The sequence below is a fragment of the Ciconia boyciana genome, chromosome 1, assembly GCF_034638445.1.
Source record: "Ciconia boyciana chromosome 1, ASM3463844v1, whole genome shotgun sequence".
Taxonomy (NCBI): domain Eukaryota; kingdom Metazoa; phylum Chordata; class Aves; order Ciconiiformes; family Ciconiidae; genus Ciconia; species Ciconia boyciana.
Genome location: NC_132934.1, coordinates 87,403,819 through 87,431,764, shown reverse-complemented (window position 1 = coordinate 87,431,764; position 27,946 = coordinate 87,403,819). Strand labels below are relative to the sequence as shown.

At 49.1% G+C, this 27,946-nt stretch overlaps 2 protein-coding genes across 2 annotated transcripts; one reads left to right on the top strand and one right to left on the bottom strand.

Annotated features, from left to right (window-relative positions):
- Positions 1-1,575, top strand: LOC140646946 (protein Wnt-4-like). Its single transcript, XM_072851338.1, is given in 5 exon segments — positions 1-65; positions 746-773; positions 1,101-1,326; positions 1,329-1,445; positions 1,448-1,575. Coding segments are annotated over 5 exon segments (564 nt in total).
- Positions 1,576-2,615: 1,040 nt separating this feature from the next.
- Positions 2,616-17,475, bottom strand: ACRBP (acrosin binding protein). The gene is made up of 11 exons (XM_072851233.1): positions 17,451-17,475; positions 16,349-16,561; positions 12,804-12,926; positions 12,389-12,475; positions 12,057-12,234; positions 4,127-4,259; positions 3,726-3,905; positions 3,452-3,619; positions 3,293-3,379; positions 2,957-2,994; positions 2,616-2,838 (listed from the first exon to the last, which is right to left on the bottom strand). The coding sequence occupies exons 1-11, from the start codon at positions 17,473-17,475 to the stop codon at positions 2,616-2,618; spliced, it is 1,455 nt and encodes a 484-aa protein (XP_072707334.1).
- Positions 17,476-27,946: the final 10,471 nt, after the last annotated feature.

Here is a 27,946-nt window from a genome sequence, read left to right as displayed (position 1 = left end):
ATGGAGATGGTGTGGCTGTACGTGGTGCTGATCCCTGTGCAGCATGTCCTTGCCGTGACCTGGCTGTAAGTATGCTTTGCACTTGTACTGTCTGGATTGGCAAGTCACCTGGGGAGGTGCTGTCTCTCAAGAAAACAGGCAGATCTGTGAGAAAAGGGTGGAAGAAGGAACCTGGGCAACTCAAAGGCAGCACATTAGGAGGGGCATCTCTGGGAGCATGAAGGGAGAAGAATGGTGAAGCTGAAGAGGCGCAGACCAGCAATGTCCAATTCAACATAGACTAGAGGTGGCACATCCCCTTCCCTGCCCTGTTTCTGCTCTAAAATGAGGCTATAGAGGGCTAGTCCCCCACAGACATACCTTACCCCGAGGAGCAGTTCAGGGCAGCCATGACCTCTCAGAGGGGGTCTGCGTCCTGCTGCCTTTCCTCAGCCCAGCACTGCACTGCTCACACTGAGCTGGCTCCTTGCCTGCACGGGGAGGGTCCCACCCTCCTTTCCCCTCCCCTCCCCTCCCCTCCCCTCCCCTCCCCTCCCCTCCCCTCCCCGCCTCTGCGCAGAGTCCTTTTCCTCAGTGAGCCCGGCTGTGATTTACCTTCCTTGGCCTTTTCTGCAAAGGAAATCAGTTTCCCTGCTCTGCTCTGAAAGGCTTCCCTGCCCCTCCAGCCCCTCCTGAGCAGAGACACCATCCTCTGTAGGGGCTGCTGTCAGATCTGGTCCCTTGAGCATCCTCTGGCTCTGGGCAGATCTGTTCCCCTCCCCACAGCCCCATGGGTCAGAGCAGGTCCCTGTCTTTCCCCCTGCCTCAGGGATTTCTCTTACAGACCCAATCCAGCCTGTTTCCCACAGAGTGGATCCCCTTCTGTTTCATATTGGCTTGGCTTAAAAAGACTTTTTTGCTTCCCTTCCCTTCCCTTCCCTTCCCTTCCCTTCCCTTCCCTTCCCTTCCCTTCCCTTCCCTTCCCTTCCCTTCCCTTCCCTTCCCCTGATCCTGCCCTGCAGCCCCCTGGGAGGTGTGTGGGGTAACAGCGGCTGCTGGAGGGCTCACAGGCATGGGAGGTGTAGGGCAGGGTGTCCCAGGTCTGGCCTCACGCTCCCCAGGCTCTCCTGGCCCACATGAAGGTGGAGTGCAAGTGCCATGGTGTGTCGGGCTCCTGTGAGGTGCACACGTGCTGGAAGGTCATTCCCCCCTTCTGCAAGGTGGGCAACCCAAGGAAAAGTTCTCAAGGAAAAGTTTGAGGGGCAATGGAGGTTCACTCCAATCAGGTCAGTTCCCGCAAGCTCCTAGTGCCCAAGAGCTCTCGCTTCAAGCCCTATGCGGCTCATGACTGGTCTACCTGTTGGCCAGCCCAGACTTCTGCGACCGGGACCCCTGGCATGGGGTCTTTGGCACCTCTGGCTGCCAGTGCAACCGGACATCCCCAGCCATGGATGGCTGCGAGCTCCTGTGTGCAGCAGGGGCTTCCACACAGCCCAGGCAGAGGTGGTGGAGTGGTGCAGCTGCAAGTTTCGCTGGTGCTGCTCCGCCAAGTGCAAGCAGTACTGGCACCTGATGGAGGTGCACAGCTGCTGCTGAGGGGGAGCGTGCCAGGATGGTGGGAGGCTGCCAAGGGACTGTAAGGCAGCTGGGGAGAGGACAGCCCAGGGAGAGACATGGGGAACCAGGGGAAGGTGTAGAGGAGACACACAGCCTGAGAGGGAGCAGAGGAGACATGAGGTTTTGCTGCCCTGCCGGAGAGCAGCCCCTGATGCCGGGGGTGCCATCGGCTCCTGTGTGCTCCCCGCCCAGCACCCCATCGCCAGCCTCATCAGGCTTTTTGTGGTTTGAATTATTTTTCTGGAGGGAGGGTTGGAGGACACAGGCCCAATAAACCCTTAAACTTTAGAAATAAACCAGCTGCAATGGAAAGCAAAGTGTGTACATCAGCTCCTTCCTCATGCACTGCATTTAGGACCTTGGAAGGTACCTGGCTCTGCTCCCTTCTGTGGGCTGGGAGGGGATGAGGCCTTGCTGGAGTCCTCATGCTCAGCAGCCACACGGGCTGCAGCGAGTGATAAACACCAGGGAGCAGGGAGCAGAGTTGGGGGGAGCAGGGACCCACCTTGGATGTGAGAGGGGTCACTGAGGGGTGTAATAGAGTGGTGGCAGCAGAGAGAAGGGAGCAAATTCAGTTTGTGGGGCAAATGGGCTCTTTATACAGTAAGACTCATCCTTGGGAGAACTACTGACTAGTAGAGGCCTGCAGGAGGAGGGAGGCAAGAGATGGCTGGGGACTTCAGACAAGGACACTTGGGCCAGTGGCTCTAAATCCAGGTTCCCAGGGCTGATGCCTTCCCTAATGCTCAGCTGCTCCTTTGGCTGGAGAAAGTTTTCAGGAGGAGTTTCAGCAGGCACCACAGTGAAATGCTGTTGAGTGAGGCTCCCCTCCCCGTATGCCACTGCCAACGGTGCAGAGCAGGTGCTCGGAGGGGAAGATCTGGCCATGACGAGCTGGCTGGCCAGCAAGGGGTCTGGGAAGACCTGTCCAAGTCTATCCAGGCTCTCTACCCCACCACAGCCCCAGAGAGCCTGCTCTGGAGCCCTGTGCTTCCCACGCATCCCCCCGCTACTGTGCATCACTCCTTGGTGAGGCTGAGGAACCTCTGGTGCCACAGCCGCACCTCCTCCTCTCCCTCCTTCTCACTCAACACCTGGTATGTCTCGTTTCTGTGGCAGCCGTGGTGAGACACTTGCAAGGAGAGCCTGAGTTCATAGGACTGATACCACTGCCCATCCTTCCCACAGGGAAAGAGGACCCGCATGATGGATAGCATCTGGAAGCTGGGATGGTGGGAGGACCTGAGGGAGGAGGGGAGAACCAGCTGGCAAGTGGGAGGGAGAGGATGATAGTTGAACTGTGTTTCCTAAGATACGGGCTAGTCCTCTGTCCTGCTCTGGTGTTTCTAGTTTTTGTTACCACCTAGGAAGCACCCAGTAGATGGTGGAGACTGTCCCCTGCAGGGATATACAGGGATACCCTGACAGGTGTGAGGCTCCCCACAGCTCCTCTGTCTCAACATTAGTGACTGTCTCTGCTGCCATCTCTTAGTGTCTGTGCAAATCCCACCACCTCAATTACATGCCAGCTGTGCTTGGGTCACTATTTGTCACTCCCCCCCAAACACACCCAAGTGTGTCGTACTGGAGGGACAAGCAGTGGGCCAGTGAGCCCTGCAGGGACTCAGGACTGGCTGTGGAGGGACCAGCCATGGAGGAGAAGGCCGTGTAAATGGCAGTGCAGGCTGCTTCTCACCTTCTGGTTGTAGAGGCTCTGCTGCAGACACTGGTGGCTCTTGAATGCGCAGTAGCTGGGGTGCTGAACTCCATCCGAGTTGCAGATCTGGGGAGATGGGAATGAAGGCCAGAGAAAGAAGAGGAGAAGGAGGGATGGGAGCACCCACTGGGCACCCACCTGCCTCGGGGCATCTCCATCTTGGAAGGTGGTGTACTCTGCCTTCAGCCAGAGGGTCACACGAGGGTCCTCACAGCCATGGGTGGCCATCTGGCTGCACCAGTACTCCACCCTCAGCCCTCTGAAAACCTCCATGCCATAGTGCTCTGAGGTCTCTGGGGACCTGGTCTGCAAAGGGGTGGGATAAAGAGAGCTGTGCTTCTTCCTCCCCTTCCCCACCACCCAGTCAAGGCTTCTCCTCAGAGGCCGGCTGGAGAGGCAGCACACTGAGTACCTTGTTGCCTGCAGCCTGGTACTGGGCTGAGATCTGAGGGATGATGTAGGTGGTGAATCTGCCTGTCTCGAAGCGAACACGGTTCAGGTTTTTGATGTTATGACACTGCTCTGTTTTCAGCGAGCAGAAAGCACAGTTAGGGCACAGGTCCATGTGGCGCCACCCGAGGCTGTCACACACCTAGGGTGGATGCAGCGGGGATGTTGGGGGAAAAAGGAGACTGAGGAGCTCCCATATCCCTGGCTTGGAGCTTGCCTCCCTGGTCACCCAGGTCAGCTTCTCCCAGGAGGTGGCACCTGAAAGGACAGTGCTGATGAGCTCTGGCCACCGGAGCATTGTGGTCAGCACTACAGGGAGCCCTACACACAGTGGAGGTCAAAGGTGGACATCAGGATCTTTACTGAATCTCCAAACCCAAGGACTCTTTCTTCCATCTCCTTCCAGGCCTGGGTGACCACCGATGAGAGACAGTTTCCCTCCAGCATTGCATAGCACAGGATCATCACTGCCTCGTCCTTCTTCAGGGCTAAAAGGCTGACAGAGAAAGGGATGGAGAAAGTCAAGTCTCATCTCTTGTCACAAGCTGAAGAGACAAACCTTTAGTTAAAAATTGAAAGGGGGGGAAACAACCCCAAAGCATAGCAAAAAACCTTTCCCAAAGAAACCTTGGACTCTTGGCCAGACTGCGTGGAGGAACAGGGGTGTCTGCAGAGTCTGTATGTGCCTGTGTAACACAGAGGCTACAGGGCAGGGGGGGGCGTGTGTGCATTCGGGAGCATGTGAGAGGGACTGGATGAGGAGCACAGCTTGAGGAATTTTCCCAGGGGCCGTACAGCAGCTGCTGCCTAGTTTTGTCCATACGAGTGCACATCAAGGACGTGTTTGTTAGAGGTCTGCTGATTGTTGACCATGGGGCAGCCCCATTTGGGTCTGGAGTATATAACTTATTAAGCCTCCCTCCTGCTTGACCCAATGTATTTGATGGAAAGGGGAAAAAATGGTAACAATGAAGTAACTGTTCATCCAAACTGACATGAGAAGCTAAAGGTAGAAAATTTAAGGACAGTGGGACAAGGTCAATAAGAATATTTTACATCTCTTAGGAACAGAAGAAATTGTACACATGGTACAGAATTGTTATTAGACAGGGATAGTATGAATTATCAGCAATGATGCAGAAGAGGTAAAAATGCTCATTAAATATTTGTCTTCTGTGTCTGGAAACAAAATCAATGATAAATAAACAAACTGTAATCTGGCAGAAAGTAAGAAAAGATAAGAGCAGCAATCGCTTATGTTAAAATGCTCTTAAAATCCATGCATAGGCTAACCTGTATGGAGAAGTTTTCCTAAGAATAGCTGAAACTTCTTGAAGACCTTCAGATTAGCCTCAAAAAAATAAAAAAAGAGGTGGGGAACCTGGGGGAAGGTCATGAAGATGAGATTTCCTAAGGCCTGGAAAACTTTCACCTGGAGCAAGAAACCGAAGAACCTTTACGCAGCTGAGCAAAGGCACTAGTGGGTGGCCACTCAGTCAGTCTGTACTTTTACCACGATGGGGATCAGCTGGAAGGCTCTCTTCATCAGCAGGTGGAAGAGTAATGACTTTTGGTGATTGGAATTTGGAGTGAGATCCATTCAAACCAGAAATTATCTGCATGTTCCTGATACGAAGGGTATTTAGCACAGGAGCAGCTGATGGGGTGGTTTCTCCACAGCTTGGAGACTTCAAAAAGATATCCCAAGCTTCTCTTAGAAGAAAGGTCTGTAGTTCAGCCACACGATACTGTTTTTCCTTCAGGGGTCACTAGGCATGGCGCCACGTCCTGTGCTGAGCAGGAAGGCCAGGGTGAGTGGTCAGAGCAATTGCCAGGCCTGAACACTAAAAGAGATCAATCTCCCTGCCATTAAGCTCTTGTGATTATGTGGTGTGTGAAGAAATCAAGCTATAAGGAGTGACTGGTGTTCACAGATCCATGGACATGTGGAAGGCATACACTGTATCCACAGGAACATGCATATGCTTGGCATTTGCACTGGGTGTGGGTGTGCACTCATGTAGGAGAACATGGGTGAGCATTGGGGCTGCTAATAGGAAGAAGTTTTGTGCACCTCCTTAATAGATCGCTGGGACCTGCCACACACTGTGGATGAAGGAGCTCACAGCATGTGCTCTGCACTTGCAGTGGGTCAGAAACAAGTGATCTTGTACCCAAACAGTTCACACTAACCAGCAGCAAATGAGCATGTCAGGATCTCTGAAGGCATCTCTCTCACTTAGATACTACAAGAGAACATGGAAGATCTTAGTCACAGAAAATATAATGAGTGCTAGATTTTTTTTTAAAGACATTACAGTTGTACTTGTTTTATCACAGTGCAGCAGATGCTGCTCTAGCCTGCATCAAGGCAAGTGAAGATGTTCCTTCAACACACTATCATGTACTGTGCTGTGGACAGGCTGCAAATGGTATTCTGTGGATACAGACATGTGAACAAATGCCGACCCACAGCACATCAATCACATCCACAAAAAACAGAGGAGAGCTGAAAACCTGGAAATCTACATATGGCAAGTCTGTGCATCTCTTACTGCGATGCACCACAGTGTGACCAACCTGGTCAGAGGTTTGTAGAGGGAAGGTCTGAGTTCAGAGAGGACAAAAGAATGCAAACTGAGGACAGCGGTGACAGATACCAACTCTTTCAGCCAAAGCTGGAAAGAATTAAAATGTAAAAAGAGAAATAAAGTCCACCTATCTTGCAGAGAGCACTTCCAGAACCTGTAAGATCCTTTATGTCCACTCCTCCATCCCATGGCTCCACATGATCCTTTTTATTTTTGGTTTTTTGTTTCCTCTGTAAATTCAGACCATTTAGGATACCAAGCAGAAAAGGAAAATTTAAATTTAGAGCAAAAAGTCTGTGCTCATCCCACTTGAAAATCTTGTTTAACGTTGTTCAATTCAACCCTCTAAACATTTTTCTGTGACTGGGAGCTGGACATTGCTGGGAGAAGAACCAGTGACAGACCCCAAGGCACACCTAGCATTTCTCTTCTGTAAAGGATTGCTCTTTGTGTGGAGATTACCTAACACTGACAATTTCTCTCTTAAGCAGTTGTAGCCCAGGAGAACAGGTGTTTGATCCACTTTGCTGATAAATCTGTGACAGCTGAAGGGAGTCCCTGCCACCACTCAGATGCTTGACTGCTTAGGTACAGTTGGATCTTCACCTTCAAGATTTGGTAAACTGGCTGGGTCATCTTGATGGGACTCACAAATTTCAATTAATGACCCTGATATTATTCTCCAAACTTATCTGAAATAATTTATCCACAAATATGTCATTATTGGCTAGTGTTCCACTACTTGCTTGTTATTCCAGTAGCACATTGTGATTCGATTGCTTCTTCATCACACCAGGATGATCAAGCCAGTAAAGTGAGAGGCAGATTAACAGTCATTCAAAATTATATGAATAGCTCTGGTGTTTTCATCACCGAGGTAGAAAAAAGAAGAAAACTGTCCAGCTTGGTGTACTTTTTAAAAAATAGTAAATAAATAACAACCTGAGGCTTAGAAAGCAACTGCTAATAAATGGGTTTAACAGCCTCTGCTTTCTCCAACACACGTAATGGTCTGACAAGTGCAGCCTGAACAAGATGCAAATAGAGGATTACAGGCAAAAGGGGCAGTAAAAGGGAACTTGGCTCCAGTCTTTTCTAAAAAGAGTGCTTCCATAAGTAGCTCATAAGTAGTGAGAAAACATCTGCTGAGTGTTGATGACCTACTTGTTCAGAACAGATGCAAAGTCAGACATGGGTAGGAGCCTCTGCTGCACGGCAAACTTTAGATTTATACACCGTATTTGATATGATAGGCTCACGCAGATCAGAAAGCCTCGCATCCCTGTGAACCACCTACTGACATTTTGCTGTTGGCCTTGTATGCAGATGCACATGAACTGTGTCTGTAACTTCCGCTCACCCACCCAGGAAACTGAGTTGTGCCATCAACCCGAGGTTACCAAGAAATTCTGTTGCTCTCTCTGTCACATCCATTTCCTCCGCTATCTCTGTTCTCTATCTGTTCTCCATGTGAGGGTTTCTGGCCTTATGGTTGCATAATTTATGATTTGGTTTACCACCTCTGGGTGAGTGAGATACATCTACATCATCACCAAGTGACAGCTAGTTCCTGAAAGCATCTGAGAAGTGTCAGGGGAATGGGTCCCACATTGCATCACCAGACCCAGGGATGGGGCCTGGGCTCCCCCCTCACTTGTGGGCACCTGCAATCCATGATGCTATGGCGCTAGGTGCACCCAGGAACTGTCCCTGCTTCCTCTCCCAGTGATTCCCAGGGCCCTGGCACTGCTGTTTGGCCTATCCAGCCACTCTCCCACTGCTGCTGTCTTATGGCAGCACTGGGGCTTTGTGTCCCACCACAGAGGCACTACAGGCAAATGTTACAGACCCGGCAGAGCACTGCTGCTGGTCCCCTGCACTCCTTGACACACTGCTAAGCTGTTTGCGGATATGCAGAAGTTTCCCCATGCATCAAGGAAACTGACAGGCCTGTCTAAAGCGATTTCCTAATGCAAATCCCTCCCCAGCTTAGGACCCTTGCACGTTAATGTCCTAACTGCTGGCCTGGAAAAAGCCTAACAGGTACTGGGAGGCAATGTTTCAAAGGGAATGTGAAAAAATATAATTAAGAAGTCACTGTGAGCCAAGATCAGTAATTGCTCAAAGGCAAAAGGAGAAAACTTCAGATAAAAGCCTATCTTGCTTTAGCATCTCAAGACATGGAGCAACACACATAGAGCCTATTTCAGTGGTATCTCTGAAGAGGGCTGATTAACAACATCCACCTCTTCTTCAATGTAATGACAAGGATTTGGGCCATTAACTTTCAGCTGCTGAACCTCCCTGATATTGGCTGGCTGTGTGAGGTGGAGTGAGTACCTGAAGCAAGCAGAAAAGAAGATAAGGAGCAAACAGCAGCTTTCCAGCACTTTGTAACTTCTGATTTAGGTGGGTTGCTGCAGGAAACCAAAACCACTAATGAAAAAGCCATTCTTAACAGCTTCAGAAAGAAAAAGAGATCTTGGCCTGCATGCCAAGAAGGCAGGCAGGCTGGCTAGGTACCTGGCAGATCACGCCCAGCACATAACTCAACACAGAAACCATTGGGAGAACAGAAATGTAATACCTGCCCAAGGGTCAGGGGGCACAAAGCATGGGAAAATTTGTGTTTTGTAAATGCATCTGTCCTGCTGACCCACACAATATTGCAGTCTCTACCTCAGCCCACCTGGGACACTGAGAGTCCTCTGCTCTGAGAGTCTCAAAAGCCTGGGAGCACTTGAACTTCTTCTGGCCTGGTGGCAAGAAGACAACCTGCCTTGTCACAACTCCCCTTTCACAGCTAGCCATGCACAGTAGCAATATGGAGACACTTAATTGTGTCCTGGCCTTGCTGAATGGCCAAGAGATACCTCTACATCATCCCCAAGTGACAGCTAGTTCCTGAAAGCAGCTGAGAAGTGTCAGAGGAACAGATCCCATCCTGCACCACCAGACCCAGGGTAAAAAAGAAAAAGTAACTGTTAACAGGTGATTATAATTCAAAGAGAGTGTTTTTCTGGGGACAGTATTTTTAATGAAGGGTCTGGTCTTAAAATTAAAGCCACTGGGGATGAAGTACGTAAACACAATAAGGACTATTTGGAGGGTTAAAGCAGGAGTAGGAGGGTGCAGCTGCTGGGAGGGTTCAGCTGAGCCTTGCTAGGGAAGCTGGATTCACGTGAACCATGAGCATTCGTGCGTGAATACCAACAGGACAGGGTCTGTATCTGGGACAGCCATGATGCTGAAAGGGGTGTAGGGGTCGTAGTGGACAAACAACACAACAGCAGGAAGCCCTGGGAAAAAGGGCAAATGCAATTCTTGTGTGCAAACAGAAGAGCAGGGAAGGAAAGGGAAGTTGACCTCCTTCTGTGTACCCAACTGGTGAAACCCATAACTGAATGGTATACGCAGACCTGGAGCGTGTGGATGTTTTAAAGGGGCACTGAAAATTGCCACAGAAAATGAGTTGCGCAGACTTTGTAACAGGAGAGCTATGGAGCTCTGTTCAGCTTACTACAAGACTGAATCATGGCATATAGATAACTTTGAGGAGAGGAAATACTGGGAAATAAATAGCTCTTTAATCAAGGGGGCAGAAAGCACAATAAGGACTAAAAATTGAAAATAAATGCAATAAGAGACACTTTTTTCCCCCTGTAATGATTCACTGCTAGCAGAAACACCACAAAAGTGTGCTGCCAATTCTTCTCCTTGTTATTTTGCTGCCACCACCATGTCTCTATCTAAAGGTCACAGCTACCTTCATCACGTACCATGAAAGCTGGTAGAGCTATCAGAGCAGCTGGCACAAGCAGGGATGGGTGAGAAGGGATGGATATCCTGCTGGACATAAGAGCCTAGGGAAGACATGCAGCTCTGGGTTCAGTGCCCGTCACAACCGTGCACACCTTGTGTTAAACCAGATACTGAATGGCACCTGTGCACACCAACCAGTCCCAGCCAGCATTGCTCCTCTTGCTGGAATGAAAATGCCTCAAAGCATTTTTTCCCTTTTTTAGGTCATGCTTTGAAGTCCCTTTGAGAGGAGGTGGGATGTGGCAAGCAGCAAAGCTGACAGGTGGGGTCTATCTCGCCTTTTTATCCTCACTTGAGTTTAAGCTTTGCTTAACATGATTGATGGGGCTCAGCTGCCAGGTTACAGACACACAGTCAGCATTAGTGTCTTTGAGAAACTCTGCAGCAGAATAGCGAGTGTCATCTGCAATCACAGAAGTCCCTCAATAATCCCAATATAACTAAATCAGAGCAAGCCTCAACTTCAAAAGCAGGGAAAATGAACATATCCTCAATGAAACTTAATTTTACCTTAGAGTACATAACACCAGGAAAAATTTGTTGGGCAGTAAAAGCCTCCTACAATATTAGGAAGGAGGATCACAGAAGTTACAGCCTTGCAAGAGAACATTTACAGCTTTAAGAACACGATGCAATTCATTTTTACATGCAGAAGTGGGATCTCTGGCTCAACTGTAATAGTATGCAGTGTTTTTAATAGAAACCACAGATGTGTTATCATGCACAAAACCTGTGTGCTTACAGGAACATTATTAGCCAGCAACAAAGCGAAAACAAAATGACTTCTCTATGAAAACCACATCTAGACAGTATTTTTTTTGCTCTTGGCAAGCAAAATAATCTTTGCATCTCAGTTAAAGCAAGTGGTCCTCAGCCACAATGTACTAAAGGATCAAAAAGTAAATTTGAGTGAAAACATATGATCCTTTAGTGGGTCTTTTCTGTTTGGGCTCACCAGCCCCAGCTGCCTGAGCACAGAGGCGAATGGATCCTGGCAGATCAGCTGAGAAGAGCTCAACATGCTCGACAAACTCCTAAAGCATCCCTAGGCCAGAGGAACTAAGAAGGGTGTGTAAAAGGATAGCAGTAAGCTGGACTGTTGCAGGGCCCTGTGCTGAACTGGTATGCAGCTGCTTTCAAAGCCAGAATGGGGAGCCAGAAACCCCTGAGGAAGAGCAATGCACAGATCCAGAGTGCAGAGAGGTACACGTGCTCGAGGAGAAGTAGTGGTCCAGCACAGCCAGGAGCAAGGCTCTGTGCTCCCAGCTCTGTTTCCTAGCCTGGGGCTGCTTTTGCTTTACCTGGGTGAGGATGGAGCACTCCTTGGAGTGCTCCTCAGGTCAGACTGTTTCAAGAAACATCTGCTTCACGTTGCATGCAGAGAGGTGAGGAGCATAGTGAGACACACGTTTACTCCAGTGTCCCAAGGGCCCGTGTTCGCAAGGAAGCTATTTCTGCAGGTCATCTGGACTCACAGGAGATGTGAGTTGGGAGGAGGATGAGTGCAGAGGTGATTGCACATTGCAGATGGCCACAGTGTGGGGGTACACGTGCATGGGATAAAGCCTTGCCTGCAGCTGAGGCCCAGCCTTAATGCACTTTGCTCAGAACACAAGGACAGTAACATTGTCAGGTGCCAGCAGTGCTGGGTCACCCTCTCCCTGTTCACTCTGTGCTGGAGCGGGGGGTGTCTGAGGGGCTCCCTGGGTACATTCCTGCTCTGTATGGGATGGCTTGCTCCAGAAAGCCTGCCTGCACTCACCAGCTGCTCAGGGCAGGGCCATGAGTGCCATGAGGCTACCAGCTGGCGCGCGTGAGGATGGCCCTGCATGAGTGGTCATGTGGTACCCTGCCCGGTGGGGAGACCAGTCTTCCCTCACCTGCCACGGGGGGCCATTTCCTGCACGCCCTCCTCAGTGCTGCCTGACGTGCTCCCTGTGTCTGACTTGGTGCTGGAGTCCGGAGAAGAGCCCTTGGTGCCTAGGGACGTCTCCAAGGAGAGGGCTAAGTGGATCAGCTGCCAGACGCTGTTCTGCAGGCGTTGCTCCCAGGCTTGCTCTGCCCGGTCAGGGGATCCCAGCCTGGGAGGTGAGGGGGCAGGGGCAGCCAGGACTCGAAGGGTCGGTGGGAGCACAGGTAGCTCCCTGTCCTGTGGGGGGTCTTGGCACCCCTGGCATGGCCAGGGGGAGCTTCCTCGGCAGCGGTTTCTGACTCGACAGCACGTAGGAGTACTTCAGGAGAGCATCCATGTTGGTGTGCAGTAGGGCATCAGCAGGCGAGAGAGAAGCCTGCTCTGGAGCTGGGGAGAGAGTGGATGGGGGGGCTGAGGGCACCTTTCTGAGGCCAGCCAGAGAGCTGCTGGGGAGGAAGAGTGGCTATGGGAGAACAGCAGGCGAGCAGGGGCACCCAGTGCAGCTCAGTGCAGCCGTACCTTCTTCTGTAGGGGAGCTTTCGCCCCTTGCCCAGGAGCCCACAGCATGAGGTCGCTCCATCAGGAGGAGGTTTTTTGGAGGAGAAAAACTCAGACACAGGATTCATTGAACGGAGGAGAGAGGGAGAAACACGAGTCCTGCTGTGTTATCTGCCCTTCCTCCTCACCCCTTCTATCTCCCAAGTGACAGTCCCACCCTCCCCAGTCCAAATCCTGCTCTCCACCTTGGGGTAGCACTGGCATTTGAAGCAGCGGTACTGGGCAAACTGGCAGAAGGTCTGAAACCACGGCACCTCTGGGAAGTCAGAGCAGACTGGCTCTGGAGAGGGGTGAAAGAGAGATGCGAGATGGGAACAGGCCGCAGGTTTAGGCATCTGCCCCCTTGGCCGGGGCACAATAAGAGATGGGGACCTCTCAGGTAGCTGTTTTCAGAGAGGCTTGTGGTTGAAGGGAAAGTCAAAGCTGTCTGCCCCCAAGTGGAGATCACAGCCTTTTGCTGTTATAGCTCCCGCTCCCAGGTGCCACATGCACTTTCCCTCCAGACCACCCAGGGTGGTTCATCCTTCTGCCTTTTTTCACACGGTTATAATCTTTTACAGAGACTCAAACCTCCTATATCCGGAATCTGATAAGGACTCTGTTATTAGTCCTTGAAGGGTTTAAAAAAAAACACCAAAAAAAGCAAGTAGTAATGTGATGGGTTAAAAAGGTGACCAGAATGGACCTGGGGACACCAGAGGAAACAACCTCTTCAGAGCAAAATAGTTTGACAGTGATTCCAGCAGTGCAGGGATGGAGGAAAGTCCATAGGGCTGAGATGCTACTGGCAAAGCCTGTGCCTGTACAGACATGCACCATAGTCTTGACCAGCACTGCTGACCCTACTGGCTCAAAAGCTGTGGCTCTTCCTGCAGTGATCGCAGGATAGCCGAGGTCATGCAGGAGAGCCAAAAACCCTGGGAGGTTTGGGGAGGGGGGTAATCCTGTCCTCCCCCTGCTCTGTGGGTGCATGGTGCAGCTAGCACAGACATCCGTTTGCGCAGACCAAATGGGTCAAGTGCTGGCTGAGATGGAGGAGGTTAGCAGTGGAATTGCACTGCTCTCCTGTAGGTTGCTTGTACACCATCTTGTACACAGTACACACTTATTCTCTTGTGCTGAACATACAGATTCACCAGCAAAAGTAGAATTTCAGGTATCCACCAGGATCCCAGCCCAGAAGAATGCCCAACTTGTAGGGAATAAGCCAGATCCCCACTCTGTCCTTTGGTAATGCCCTATGAAATCCCTCCAGGACGTGGGGGACGTGGACTCAGCCAGTGCGATGGACTGGGAGCTGCAGTGTTTTACTCCACCACGCAGCCACTGCTTGCAAAGGAGCATCGCTGCTGTTGGGCAGAGGAGGCAGCCCAACCATTTGCTAACTCCAGCGTTAGCCTGGCTCTCCCGGGCCATGACTGCATCCCCAGCAGTGCATACCGGGCCAGGCTTGGAGTATTACAGCTTGCTGTGTCCTGTCACAAACCATTCCTATGATGATACAGAAACTTTCCATTTTGGGGTGGGGGGAGAAGAAAAGCACATTTTCATTCCAACATCTGGGAAGTGAAGGAAAACTTGACACAGATAAAGTTTCCCGTGGGCTCTCTTTTCTGGTCTCTTGATTTTCACCATGGCTCAGCTTTCCCACAGCCTGTTGAATGCTGATGGCATGGCCTGACAAGCAGCTTGCCTCCTTTAGCACTGATCCCCATCTCCTGTTTTCTCTCAGCTCATCTGCCCTATGGAAATACTCATCTTTCTTTCAATTCTCTGACCTTCCTGCCAAGGGGAGCCCTTCCCAGCACCAGCTGCTTAGTTTAATCAATATGATCTTTTGCCCATTTCCTCTGCTCCTCCTGCCCATGTGTTTGCTGCAAACAGCTACAGCTTCTGCTGGGTGTCAGGAAGCCACCCCCTTGGGCTTTGTGGCCAACTCCACTCACAGGAGCTCCCAGCACGGGGGGGGGTGGGGGTGGCAGCAATTAATTAACAATTGCATCATCACTAAAAGATGGAACCAGCCAAGATATTTGCATACTCTCATCATGAAACATCTTCCTGACTCTCATCTGCCACAACAAAGAGTGTTGAAAGGCTACATGTAGGCTTCCCTTGTTTGAAACACAAGGTAACTGCTTTCCTCAGCACCATACCTGAAGAGGCACAATTAATGCTTATGAATATTTGGACGTAGACAGCACTGCCATTTATCTGTGAGGACAGTAGAGACAAAACATGTAGGGCACATGCTTTGTTGTGTCTGCTCGGCCTCTCAGCCTGGCTGCAATGCATGCCAAAATAGCCCCAAAACTGGAAGAAAGGGAACACGGAGGGGAATAAAGTCAGCTGGATGGGTCTGTTGGGCTGAGGGATGGAGGAAAAGAAGGCAAAGAGGGCATCCTGCAAAATCGTCCCATCTCCTGGCATTCCCAGATGCTCCTGCTCTTGGCAGCTGAGCCTCTGAAGACAGCAGCAGTGGGAGAGTGGCTGGATATGCTGAAGAACCGTGCCAGGGCACTGGGCATCACCAGGAGAGGAACCAGAGACAGCCCCCGGGTGCACCTAGCACCACGGCGTAGATTGCAGGTGCCCGCAAGCAAGGGAGGAGCCCAGGCTGCATCCCTGTGTCTGGTGATGCGGGGTGGGACCCGTTCCCCTGACACAGCTGCAGAAAAAAGCAAGAAATAGTTGCCCTCAAGCTGCAGTCCAAATAAGCACAGTTGGCTGATCATTCAGTTCATTGACGTTCATAGCTAAATATAAAGACATATTTTTTAATGAGAAAATTGTTCCTATTTTTTTTTCCTCTGAAGAAAAATACAACAGAAGTAGTCGCAAGTTTTTCAGCTGCACAGATATAATTATACCACTTAAATTCACTGATGCAGGGGTGCAGGGAAAGTATGACTGCAGAGATTTAAAGGGTGCTGTTGCTATGGCGCTTTCTGAACTGGGATGTTTCTTGGCTCCTGAAATGTTAAACACTTAAAAAAGCAGCTTATCAGCTCAAGCTTTCTTAAAGGCTCATGAGAGCCCATGAGCCAAGCTTCTGTGTTAAACCCCAGATCAAGCTAGAAGGAGACGGTCAGGTTGTAAGATGAACTGTTGGGAAAAGATGATGAGCTTCAGTGAGCTTCAGAAAACTGTGGCCAGTTTTTTTCCCCTGCCATCGCGCCAATGGAGATGTGGAGAAACTGAAGAGCTGAGCCACCAAAGTGGCCACAGTTTTCAGCCTATGACCCATGAAAAGAGGCTGGGGCAGCTGTGCTTCAGCTGGGTGAAGAGGAGATGGGGAGGTGAGTTAATGGCAGCCCACAAGGACCTGAAGGAAAGCTAAAGGATGATGAAGTCAAACTCTTCTTGGTGATGCCAGACAACACAAGAGGGAAAAAACTGCAAATTCCTGCTTGGGAGGTTAGGACTGGCCATTAGGAAAAGCTTTTTTATCCAGGAAAGCAGTGCAGCACTGGAAGGGGTGCCCAGAGAGGCCACAAAACCAAACCCCCTTGCACAAAGGCACGGTGCTCTAGTGCTGGGAGTGTCCTGCTCCAAGATAAACTTTGGACTAGAGACCCATCCCACCACAGTTCCCATAATTCTGTGGCATTTCGGGGCAGAGAAACAGCCAGTGTTGCTCCAGCTGGGGTGATGCCCACCTCTGCCCACCTCCATAACCTGGAGGTGGGGTGATGCCCCTACCTTCAGGGATACAGCCATGGTTCTCCTCCTGGTCCAGCTGCAGGATGGTGGGGCTGAGGCAGCCATGTGCCTGGCGCAGATGGCAGGACATGTCCGCCTTCCAGGGGGGCTGCAGGCTGGCAAAGAAGAGCTGGTACTCCCTGTCTGACAGGGGGCTGCCTGGAGTGGGAGGTACCAGTGGAGCAACAGAGGACATCAGCAAGATCAGCAGCCCTGGGGGAGAAGGCAGGCTCCGCTTAACCCTCTTTAACAGGGGCAAGTGGTGGGTGGAAATGAAAGAGCGGCTGGCAGGGTAGCCTGCTCCCATCTGCTTGTGCTGAGTGGGGTGCCGGAACGAGCTGGCCTGAGGTCTCCCTCCATCATGCCAGTTTGCAGCACCTTGGGGGAACCAGGAGCCCTGGGGCAAAGCGGGGAAAAGAATGAAAAAGAAGAAAAGAAAAAGATAAAAAGGGAAAAAGAGAAAAAAGAAAAAAGAAAAGAAGAAAAAAGAATGAAGAAAGAAAATAGAAAAAGAAAAAAGAAAAAAGGAAAACATTTAAAAAGAAAAAAGAAAAAGAAGAAAAAAAATTAAAAATTGGGGTTTTTTTGTGAGTTTGGTTTGGTTTGGATTTGGGGGGGTGTTTTGATTTTTGGTTTTGTTTGGGTTTTTGTTGTTCCCCCCCTGCCCCCAAAAGCCCCAGCCTCACTTGCCTGGTGCCTCTGGAAGTACCCGCAATGGCTCAGGCTCCACTGCCCACCCCTGTGAGCTGCCCCCTTCACCACACCAAGGGCCCATGCCCCTCCATGGGGACATCTCTCCATCCCCTCCCTTCCCTCCTTTGCCTTCAGCTGGGCCCCCTCCTCTCCTGCCTCCAGCACCCTCCACAGGCCCAGGTCTGGCCCCCCCGCCCCATGTCCCCTCTGAGAGCCTCCAGCCACCCCTTGGGCGAGCAGAGCCAAGGGCTGGTGCAGCCAGTGGGCCCAGCGGGGTGGTCTTGTGAGAGACGGGGGGCAGAAGCAGAGGGTAGCAGCAGCAGGGGCTTCAGGCCTCCCTCCAGCCCCAGCCCCCAGGCTCTGAGGTGGCCCCAGGAGGGTGGGTAGGGGCTGGGCAGGGGTCACTCACCCACCAGGCAGGGCAGCCTCAACATGTCTGCCCCAGGCCCCAGCACCTCTGTCCCACTTGGTAGCCCCAGCAACTGCAGAACGAGAAGGGGACAGCAGGGCTGGGGAGGGGAGCCAAGGTACAGGCTCATGCCTGTGGGGGTGTGAGGAGAGACAGGCACCCCATGAGGAAGGAAGAAGCCAGAGCCATGGAGACAAGGCAAGCAGGAGGAGCGGGAGCCAACCTGGGAGCTCCCCCCTCTGCTCCGGGACATGGTGGTGGCTGGCAACAACCTGCAACAGCATTTGAGGCCTGTCCAGGCTGCCCCTGAGCTGAGGGTACCACAAAAGCAATACCTTTGGGGTACCTTGCACCCAAACTGTTTTGTGCTCTTCTGCAGGAGAAAGGGGACAAAATCTGTTCCTGTTCCACTTGTGGGGATTGAGATGCACCCTGTGCCTCCCCGGGGAGCATCCCAGCACTGGCTTGCTTCAGGACGCTGTGGGAAGCTGGCTTGATCTCTCCTGGGCAGCTGTGCCACTTTCTGAACCCCCAGTGAGTCATGGGAGCACCAACTGGTCTTCCTCTGCCTCCGGCGTGGGTGCCCTGAGTGCCACTCTCTGCATGTTAAAACCTTCCCAGGCAAAAGGGGGAATGGTGCCAGTGAAAGAGGCTTTGGGACCAGAGGTGCCCAGAGCCCCACAGGGCTGCTTTTGAGGGAGACCCACACCCACGTGCCTGGGCCCGGCTCTTACTACAGAGACCGAAGTGCGGGGCACAGATGCAGTGACCCACGTGTGCACCCCATGGAGAAGCAGCTGACACAGTGCTTCCCACAGTTGGGCACTTTCTGACATGAGAGGGAAAGACACGACCATAACCGTCACGGGCAAGCAGCTGTCAGGGTGGTTGGAAGGAACATGCTTGGCACAGCAGCTCCAAGAACTGCACCTGTCAGCAAAATGCAGGGTGGCATAGCAGCTTTGTGTACCTGTCGCATCACCCCACAGCCTCAGCTTGGCTGGGAAATGACACCCTTGCAGAACCGAAGAGGAGCTGCAGGCAAAGAGAACAAAGTTTTCAACAGCGTAGCAGGATACCACTGAAAAGTCACTTCTGTTGCAAATCCCAGGAGATTCGAGCAGCTCTGCTGTATGCAATGGCTGCAGAATGCTGCAGATGTGCCGGCTGTGACTGCAAGGCCGACACATCGCCTGCCAGTACCCTGAGTGGCCATACAGGCTATCAAGGTGAAAGCTCGTATCACCGCAGCCATGCAGTTCATTAGAAAGGTGTCTGGCAACAGCATGTAGCTCTGTTGTTCCTTGCAGGAGACAAGCTGTAGTTTGCTCTAAGATGTCTTGTTGGAAGGTAACATTTCTGAGAAGCTTGAAGCCCAACCATTTAACAACAGCATTGAATTTCTGGATGCTTTTGCAGCTTCTTAGAAACACAGTGAGCAGGAGACATTTTCCAGGTAGCTCTTGCCACTCACATTAAAACAGGCAACACTGCTGGGGCTTGCAAATTTTAGCCAGTTCCTAGTCTTCCATTGCTTAGCTCGAGACATCTTGCTTACTAGCTGATTTTAGACAACTCCAGAGCCTTCAGCTCCCCAATGACAACAGAGCCCAGGCTGAATTTTGTCATCCTGACTTGAGCAGCTTCCCAGGGGAACTCAATGCTGACCTCAGTGGCTGATGGAAATGCATGACCTAGGAAAGCACACCAACGTGGCATGTCATGCAGTGTTATTAATGTCTGGCAGGTGCTGGCTACACGGCCTGCATCTACACGTGCCAGCAAGAGATTTATGGCGCATGAAAACAAGAAACAAGAATGAACAGACCAGAGTCCCCGGACATACACTGAGAACTCAAACACAAGGCAGAAGATGAAGGAGCTGTCAAAGAAGACATCCTTGGTTGATGCTCTAGAAGCAATGCCTGTGGGGAGCTACTGTATATTTGGAAAGAAGGCAGTTAGTGATGTGAGGACAGGTTGGCTACTTAGCACTTCTCATGCACTGTGGCATACACTAGATTTGATTCAGGTTGTCAAAAATCCATCAGGGAACTCTTATGGTCCACAAGAGTGTTCAGAAGCCAGCTAGTCTGCGGTGTGCACTTTGGCAGGGTCAGGAGACTGCGAGTGCAGGAGACATTGCTCTATACTGTTCAGCTTTCTTTGTGCCAGCTAGCTATGGGGCACTTGTGTTTTAAGTTTCCATAAAAAAGAAGTAATCTTTGGGGGAGGGTTGAGGACAGGAGGAACAGTAGTTTGGACAGGAAGCATCAATGTGGCAAGCTAGGGGGGTAGTCTACTCCCTACTGCTGTGTCAAGCAATTACAGTGGTCAGTAATGCGCAGCATAGGGGTGATGTTAATTCCAATATTTTCTGATTTCTGAGGGTTAACTTGGCACCTATAAGGCTCTACCACTGATGACACATTACAAGCTGTATAATTCATGCACTGAAGCAGATTTGCAACCTTGTTTTCAGAGCCACCACAAAATGGCGTTTCCTGCAGACGGTGTTCCTGCACTAGCCTGAGCTTGGCAGGCTTGCAGGTATGCAGCTATAACCCCCCAGGCCTACAGCGTGCGTGACGCTAGCAGTAAGTACATGTAACAGCAGATAACAACTCACTGCTGTTACAAGGAAAGGAGCTGCATTTTCCATGTTGCTATCTGATTGCTGTGTTGATGCTGAACTTCGGAAGAGCCTGTCTGGTTTGTGAGGGACGACCCTTTGGCAGACAAGCTCCTCTTCCAAGTTAGTCTTGTTGCTGTTTTCAATACCTCAGTTATTTCTCAGTATTTTCCGCTCTGCATGTTCCACTACAAACACCACCACCAAGCAGCAATGTCTGAAAACTTCTTGAAAATCCCAAGACTGTGGCTCACAGACCCTTCTTCTTCTGCTGCAAGGGTTATATTGCCCCTTCCTTCATCAGGCTGATAGAAAACATCACAAGATCAAGGTAAGTGCCCCAAAATATCACCATCTGGGACACGACATGCCAATCCAATCTCCCAACTCTTTGTTCTCTTCTACCTTGTGCAGATGCATGGTGTATGGTGCACAACCCTCAACCCAGGACAGCTAAGGGCCATAGCTAGAGATGGCAAATACAGCCAGAGAGGCTGACCTCGCCCTAGCAGTGCAATGCCAAGCCTATAGTGAGCTATAGGCTATAGTGAGCAACGGACCAATGGGGAAAGGGTGACTGCAGAGCCAGGTCACAGAGATGCATAGCATGGTTCCTCAACACGCAAACTAGCCTAACTTGCCAAGAAAAAAGCACACTCAGGCACACAGAGCACTTAACCAAAGAAGAAGGAATGATGGCTAATGTTTGTTAGACTGTCAGCTCTGTGAGTTAAATTGGGAGGGGCAAGGGGGGAAAAGATGTCTGATCAGCTCAAGAAACTCATGAAGATGGAGGCTACAAAGATTAGGTGTGAATTCCAGACTCAGTGCTTTGTCAAGCAGCAACCCTAGAAAGCATGTGTCTTAATTTGAAATGTAAGCAGAGATGATAGAAAAATGCTTCCAAAACCACCTATTATGGGAAAAAAAAATATTTCATAAAGGAAATTCTGGTAAAAATACCTAAATCTCTTTTCTCCTATTAGCGGGAGTGAAAAATCAGAGTACTGGTACAGCCATAATGGTGCAGTTAACTGCAATATGTTTGTATATCAATATGTTGCTAGAAAATAAGCACTAGGCTCTTTGCTTATGGAGGAGGCCATGAGCAATTTTGCTTGTGTAGCTGTTAGGGCAGACTAAGGAAGGGACCAGCAGAGCCCCTGAGACGTGCCAGGTTATGTATTGCTTCCAGAGCATCAAAGGAAAGGGAAAACTGTGAGACTTTCATTTATTAAAACATAGACCTAAGAGAACAGCAACACTGTGAATGGGTAGAGAAGGGGGGCCAAAGCCCATCACAGTTCTACCCTCTCCCCTCCACGGATGACAACATTCAAGAGCAATGGCTCTGGCTCTCCTTGGGGTCCCCTCTCTCTCCTTGCCCACCAGGCTCACTTTCTTGCTAGATCCCAGTTCCCAGGGCATATGGTTTTGCTCTGGTCTCAGCAACCAGCAATCATTTGGCAGCTCCCAGGAACTCAGGCTTGCACAGGTGCCCTTGCTCCATGGTGGCTGCAGCTCTGTTGGTGACACTGCTGGGTCTCACTTGAGAGTGCAGCAGCTTCAAACAAGAGCACGTTTGCTCCATTCACATGAGGTGCTGGAAAATACAGAGGAAGGCTCTGATAAAACAGCGCTGGCACCTACAATCCTCTGCCCATCATACGTCTGATCTCCCCTCCCCATGCCCCTGTGCACTGGCCCTGTCTGTGTGTACAGCACAGGCCCTGTGACTTTTTCCAGTGACCATAAAGTCACAAGCAAAAGCAGCTTCAGAGCCGGAGTGCAGCCATCTGCCCACAAATCAAACATCCTGATGGGGGAATCTCAAAGAGAGGTGAAAGATGGGAATACTGTTGGTCTGAGATGTGGGACAGCAAAGCTGCTGGCTGAGACAGCAGTCCCTACCCCAGCGCCTACAGGACATGGATTTAGATGTCCTCCAGTGCTGCATCTGGAGGATGTGGCTCTGCATCTCAGGAGCGTGCCTCAGCTGCTAAGATCAGCTGCCATCTGGTACTAATGGAAGAGTGGACAGCCCAGCCAAGAAACCAGCAGAGCCATTGCACAGCAGACAAGTAAAGGTCCTCTTCCAGTTCATCTCTAGGTCTTCCATGAAGCAGAACCTACTTCAACGGAAGAGCCTGATGCTGAACACCTTCATCCTGGTAGCTACGGCCCTGTGGGAAGGGATGTGGGGATCAGCCCACTCAGAGAAGGGCTGAGGTCTCCATCTCCAGAGACAAAAGCATTAGAAAGTGTGCTGATTTAAACCAAAATTATATGAATTGCTGACTTTAATCACAGGTTAAATAATCTTCATTCCACAGCTGTACTTTATTTTTGTAGGTTTACTGTCACTGGCTGAGAGCTATGCGAATATGCTGATAAATATAGACTTTACATTAAAATTGGCACTCATTTTAACTTGGTGGATATCTGTTCACGTTTATACAAGTACTATACAGTTATAACATGCATTAATTCAGATACTTAATTTACATTTTATTTTGTTAGGAAATAGTGAATGAAGCATTTTTTTACTTGTCATTTAGAAAATGGAATATTTAATTGATTGCAAAAACAGCATTTAAAAATGGTTTCTTGAATTAATAATACAACCTAAAATGGATTGGATTCATAAAAGCATGCATGAATGAACTGCTCTACTCTTTTTAGGCAGGCTGGTTTAGTGCAAGAACAACCTGATCTAACCACAAAGTTAGAGGGGCTTGGACTACAGAGCTCCAGAGAGGTCTCTTCCCACCTAAATCTTTCTGTAGTAACTAAATGGGTTCTTCCAATGACTGGATGACTGGGTCCTTCAGGCTTTCAGGATGAGGAAATCTCATGGGCTCGCACTTTTTTTCTTGCTTGTTGTCAATGTGTAAAAAATAATTCCAGCCCTTTCTCTTCCCAGCCTGGTTTTCAGCTTTGAATGAGTTATTCCTTCAATGACAGCAACCCAAACCACTGAAATTAAATTGTACATCTGCAAAAACAGACTGAAGTGGGCAACTTGCTGAGCATTTTTTCACAGTAGGCTTTCGGAACTTAGTGTTTGTCACAGGTTTGCCTGTCCTTAAGACTTGGGCAAAAATGTCTTTTTTAAACTAAGACTTAAATTTCTTTTATGTATTCAGAAGAATAAACATAAATTAGCATAAATTAATCAAGATTTTTGTCTATTTTTATAAATGAAATGCATTTTATTTTATAAAAACAGCTATGTTTCTTCTGATACTGTAACTACTAGGCAACAGAGTTGGAGAAACTTCCTTCAGTTGTCTTTGGAAAGAATAATAGGACATTTTGTTTCCTTCTATTAGTCTTTAACTCTTTACATGCTGCAGTCCTTCTTGCTTACTGCAGCTGCTTTAGAGCAGCTGGGGATCGCATGCTCCCCAGATGTTGCCACTCAGATTGTGAATGTCTCCACAGTTTGTCGTCCTGGTTCACGGGGCAAGGAAAAAGTAGAGCCATGGTTGATTATACAAAGGACAACGGCTCAGAAACTGTCAAACCAGCCAGGTCTGCTTCATGCAGGGCCCTCAATCTAAGCTTGCTCAGAAGTTTGGGTAATCATGCTATGTTAAATGATCTTCTGACGAGCACTTGGTATGTGACCAGTGTGCCTTGCCCTGCTCCAGGAGGAATGAAACATCAGTGCTCCTGTTGCCAGTTCACACAAGACTGTTCACCATGGTTGCATTGTTGTCTGGGCTCAGTCACCTCAACATCCTGCTGTGCTTTGGCTGAAGCTTCACTTAGCCAAGAGAATGACTAGATGCCCTTCATATCCCTCCTTTCTGGGACTTGGAGGAAGTGCCACCTGTTTCTCTGTAGATGTCAGAGGGGAGCAATCCTGCCATCATCTGTAACTACCGCTATTTGACAACGTATATGTGCATATTTGCAATGAGAAACATCGTGGGAGGACCTGGTCTTATTTTCAGCTAGTATAAGCAAGTTATCTCTTGGGAATGTTTTTCTTCTCTGCTGCCAACTTGAGATCTCTGGACTGATTTAGCCAGCATTTGAATTGAGCCTTAAGATCTTCAGCAACATCACCTTTCGCCTGGAGCCATGCAACTGCTGCTTCTTACCCTAGCTTGCTCTGCTACAGAGTGTCTTGCTACTCAGCATATATCTGACCTGATTTAGGACCAACAGCAGCTCTGCTTTGAAGGGGAAGCTGGGCCAGATGACCTCCAGGGGTACCTTCCAGTCAGTGTTTCCCATTCTAAGATATATATATTTATATGCAGTAATTGTCTCGTAAGAATTCATCCCCGATAATCTGAGTATCACCAAAACACACTCTACAATTGAGCCTCAAATAGTCTGCTTAAGCACAGAAGCCTTACACAACCTGTTTAACAGACAGTGAGAGACTGTCTACCACACGGCTCTGAATGTATAGTTAGGTAAATAATACCTTAAGAGCACTTAATTAAAGGCTGAATGTTGCTGAGCTGTGGGGCTAGTTTAATCACTTGCTATATTTGTAACAGATGAAAAAGAAGGTCCCACTGGTGGAAGGTGATGGTCATGGCTGGGATGGTTTCTGTGCACATCACACAGTGGACATAGTAGTGGCAGAGCCCGGGGGACGGGAGCTTTCTGAATGCATCTGCTTGCTGGAAAGGTGGATATTTTGCTGAACAGCCTCATCAACCATGCTTTCCCAGCTACCTAGGAATGATGCCCACAGTTGGGGCAATCACAGCTGGACAAGATAAACCAGTCACTTGTGTGCATGACCAATTATTAATAATAAATGGGCTTAAAGAGGCTGGCAAAAGTCTTCCCTCTTGTCATGCTGTACAGCTCCAGCTTCCTGAAACTCACACTTGACTTTACTCATCAACTAGGTTATTTCTTATCACTCTAAAAGGGCAATTTCTCCAGCTCCATTTTAGAAAGTGTTTATGTTGCACTGACAGCTGTTCCAGGAAATCTGCAAGCTAGCCAGTTCTTTAAAGGAGTTCATGATTACTTTAACTTAGTGTATCCCCTTTTTAAGCACTTCAGTTCTAGGTGAAGTAAACTTTTCAGATCCCGTTACCACTACAGTGATACAGGTAACTATTAACAGTGATTTTTTTTTTTTTTAATCAAATCAAGTAATTTTTGACTGACCTTTTTTGCTACTTCCAGTCAAACTGATTTTACTTTGTTGACCTGGATTTCTTGCTTGTTTTAAAAAGAAGCAATTTACTTATCTGCTGTTTCAGTATTTCACATCTGGACTGCTATGGCAGCCTTCTTGACATCGTTAAGGACCAGCACAGAGCTGGCCCTTTTCCAACCTTTTAGGCTTTCCCTGGCAGTCCAGAGACTGACAGAGAGCAGACCACAGACACCTTCAGGTGGCTTTCACAGGACGACAAACACCATTTACTGAAGACTGCTGATCAAAAAAATGTTTGCCCCAATAGATGCTATTTAAAATCCTCCTTACTGCTTGCCTAGGAAGTACATCATCCCTATATGACACCAGCAACACCACAGAAGAAATATTTACAGAACACTTCCCCCTCCTCTCATTACAAACAATTCTGCTGTCTGCAGTTGGTAATGGACATGTGCCATGTTCAATTACATGAAAAACAAAAGGCATTCTAAAAAAAGCTGCTTATGTTTCTAGATTTGTCGCTTATAGGCTTTGTTCCCACTGGCTTCATTTTTTTATTTTGTAATTTCTAGCTTCTATTGATTTGATTATTTCCCCCCTTTGGTGATTAAATATTGCACAGTTACTGCCCTTATTCCCTCTCTTCCAAGGTTAGTTTTCAATGTCCTTTCATTTGCATTGATACTTGTAAGCCATTTAAAAATTCTCAGTTTTCAGCCATATTTTTGTATAAATTCCCTTTTCCTGTAAGTCTTCTTCAGAGCATTCCCTCAGCTGCCACCAACATCCCCTGAATGCTCCACACTGCTGGCTGAAGCACCCCTTCATCAGACAGAAGCAGGATGCAGCGCCAGGACGGGGGGGTAAGTGGAGCTTCCTGCCTAGCACTCCCCGCCATTTTCTGGCACTGAATCAGAACCCGGCCTAAGTGTTTCTCATGTGTTTTACATTAAAAGTCATCAGGATGTTCCAATCCTCAGTGTCCCAGGAAGCACAAAGATAACCCTGTGCCCAAGCTGAAAACAGGAGTATTCTGGTCTACCTCCCCCTCTCAGTATCCTACACTGACTGCAGAAGACCCAACACTTGTGTTTCCCAAACCAGAGCTACTCTGAACAGAGTTACTCCTGCGCAGTAAGCAGCACCTAAGCAATGGGCCATCTCGTTTCCTGGTTTGGTGTGCAACACACCCTGCCCACTTACACTGCTTTCACATTACACCACATGCATTCATAAACTACTTACTATCTTTCATCAGCAGTGGCTTCATTACAGGGCCACCACTTAAAACACCTCTCTAGCCCACAGTTCCTAGAAAGCTTGCTGCTAATGGTGGCCATTACAATCCAGTGTCCTACCCCATCAAAACCAAACCACTTAGAGGAGTGTTTGCATCCTGCCACCCTCGCACTTTGCTTAAAGCCCATCTTCAAGTTCAGACCACATCCTCCCTTTGTTCTGCTAGCTGAGAACCCAGCTGATATCTGGATAAACCCCAGATGAAGAAATGTGTTCTCGTGCCACGGCCTTCTCACCCACTGGATGATGGCACAGCATCTCCTGTTATGAAGACTGTACCACACATACAACCGACATCTTCCAGGATTTACTTCCTCTCTGTTTAAGGAGGGCAGCCCCAAGAAAATGGTTTAAGACAATCTGGGGATTGAGATCCAGACTGTGGCAGTGGTACCACAAACCATATGAGTCTGGATAAGAACTTACCTCTATTTTTTTCTGTGCAAAATGGGAACCTGAGCACCGCTTCTCGAAGCAAAAGTAAAGACTGACTCAATGCTAACTCACTTTAACAGAAGACTTAACACCAGCTTCTGAGCTGATGGCTTTGACGGTCCCCATACAATTACAAGGCGAGAGTAGCACTGCTCTCCATCTACACAGTCCTCTGAATGGTTTTAATAATGAATCCCTACAAGAGCTTTGGCTTCATGACTACAAGAACAAAAATGCTCCATTGATCCTCATACAAGTTATCTACACAAGGAAAATATTTCACATTTCAGGTGAAAAGCTTAAACCCTCCTGAATAGCAGAGAACAAGCAGGAAGAAGAGACTCAAACTCATCAATCTCCAGGCCATGCCAAAGGGCAGCTTCAGTATGGATCATTTCCTCACAGTTACCTGCAGACACTACAAAGAGGAATGTGTCTTCAGTAATTGTTTTGGAGCCTAACATTATCTTAGTAACAGCAGCTGGAGTTTCTGTCAACAAGGTGATCCAACATGAAAGTGACCCACCGGGGAGCAAGTTATCAGGATATCTGCCAAACCTATCCACATTCTTGGATGCGCGTGGTTTGTCCTGATGGCTTGTTTTCTCAGCTGTGCTGCCCAACAGCCACAGTGAGGGTTGGCCTTCTATAACCTCCACCTCTCCTCATTTGAGAGAAGAGAACTGATGAAGTAAACAATCCAACAAAACGTGAATACACGTCCACCCTCTTGTGGGGGCACAACTGAAGGGGCAGATATTTTTCACAGCCACTAGAAAGCTTAGTAACCTTTTGCAAGTATATTAGGTATATTTTCAAGCCTGACTTAGGCAGAGTGTCACTTACTGACATGTTCAGGATTGTTACATGAAAAAGCTGTGCCACATTCATCATTTAGAATAAAAGCAGAGCTGAGAGAGAAAGAATAACTAAAGAGACCAATTGCCGCAGTTTGCTTTGGAGGTGACAGCAAGGCAAACAGTATTTGTT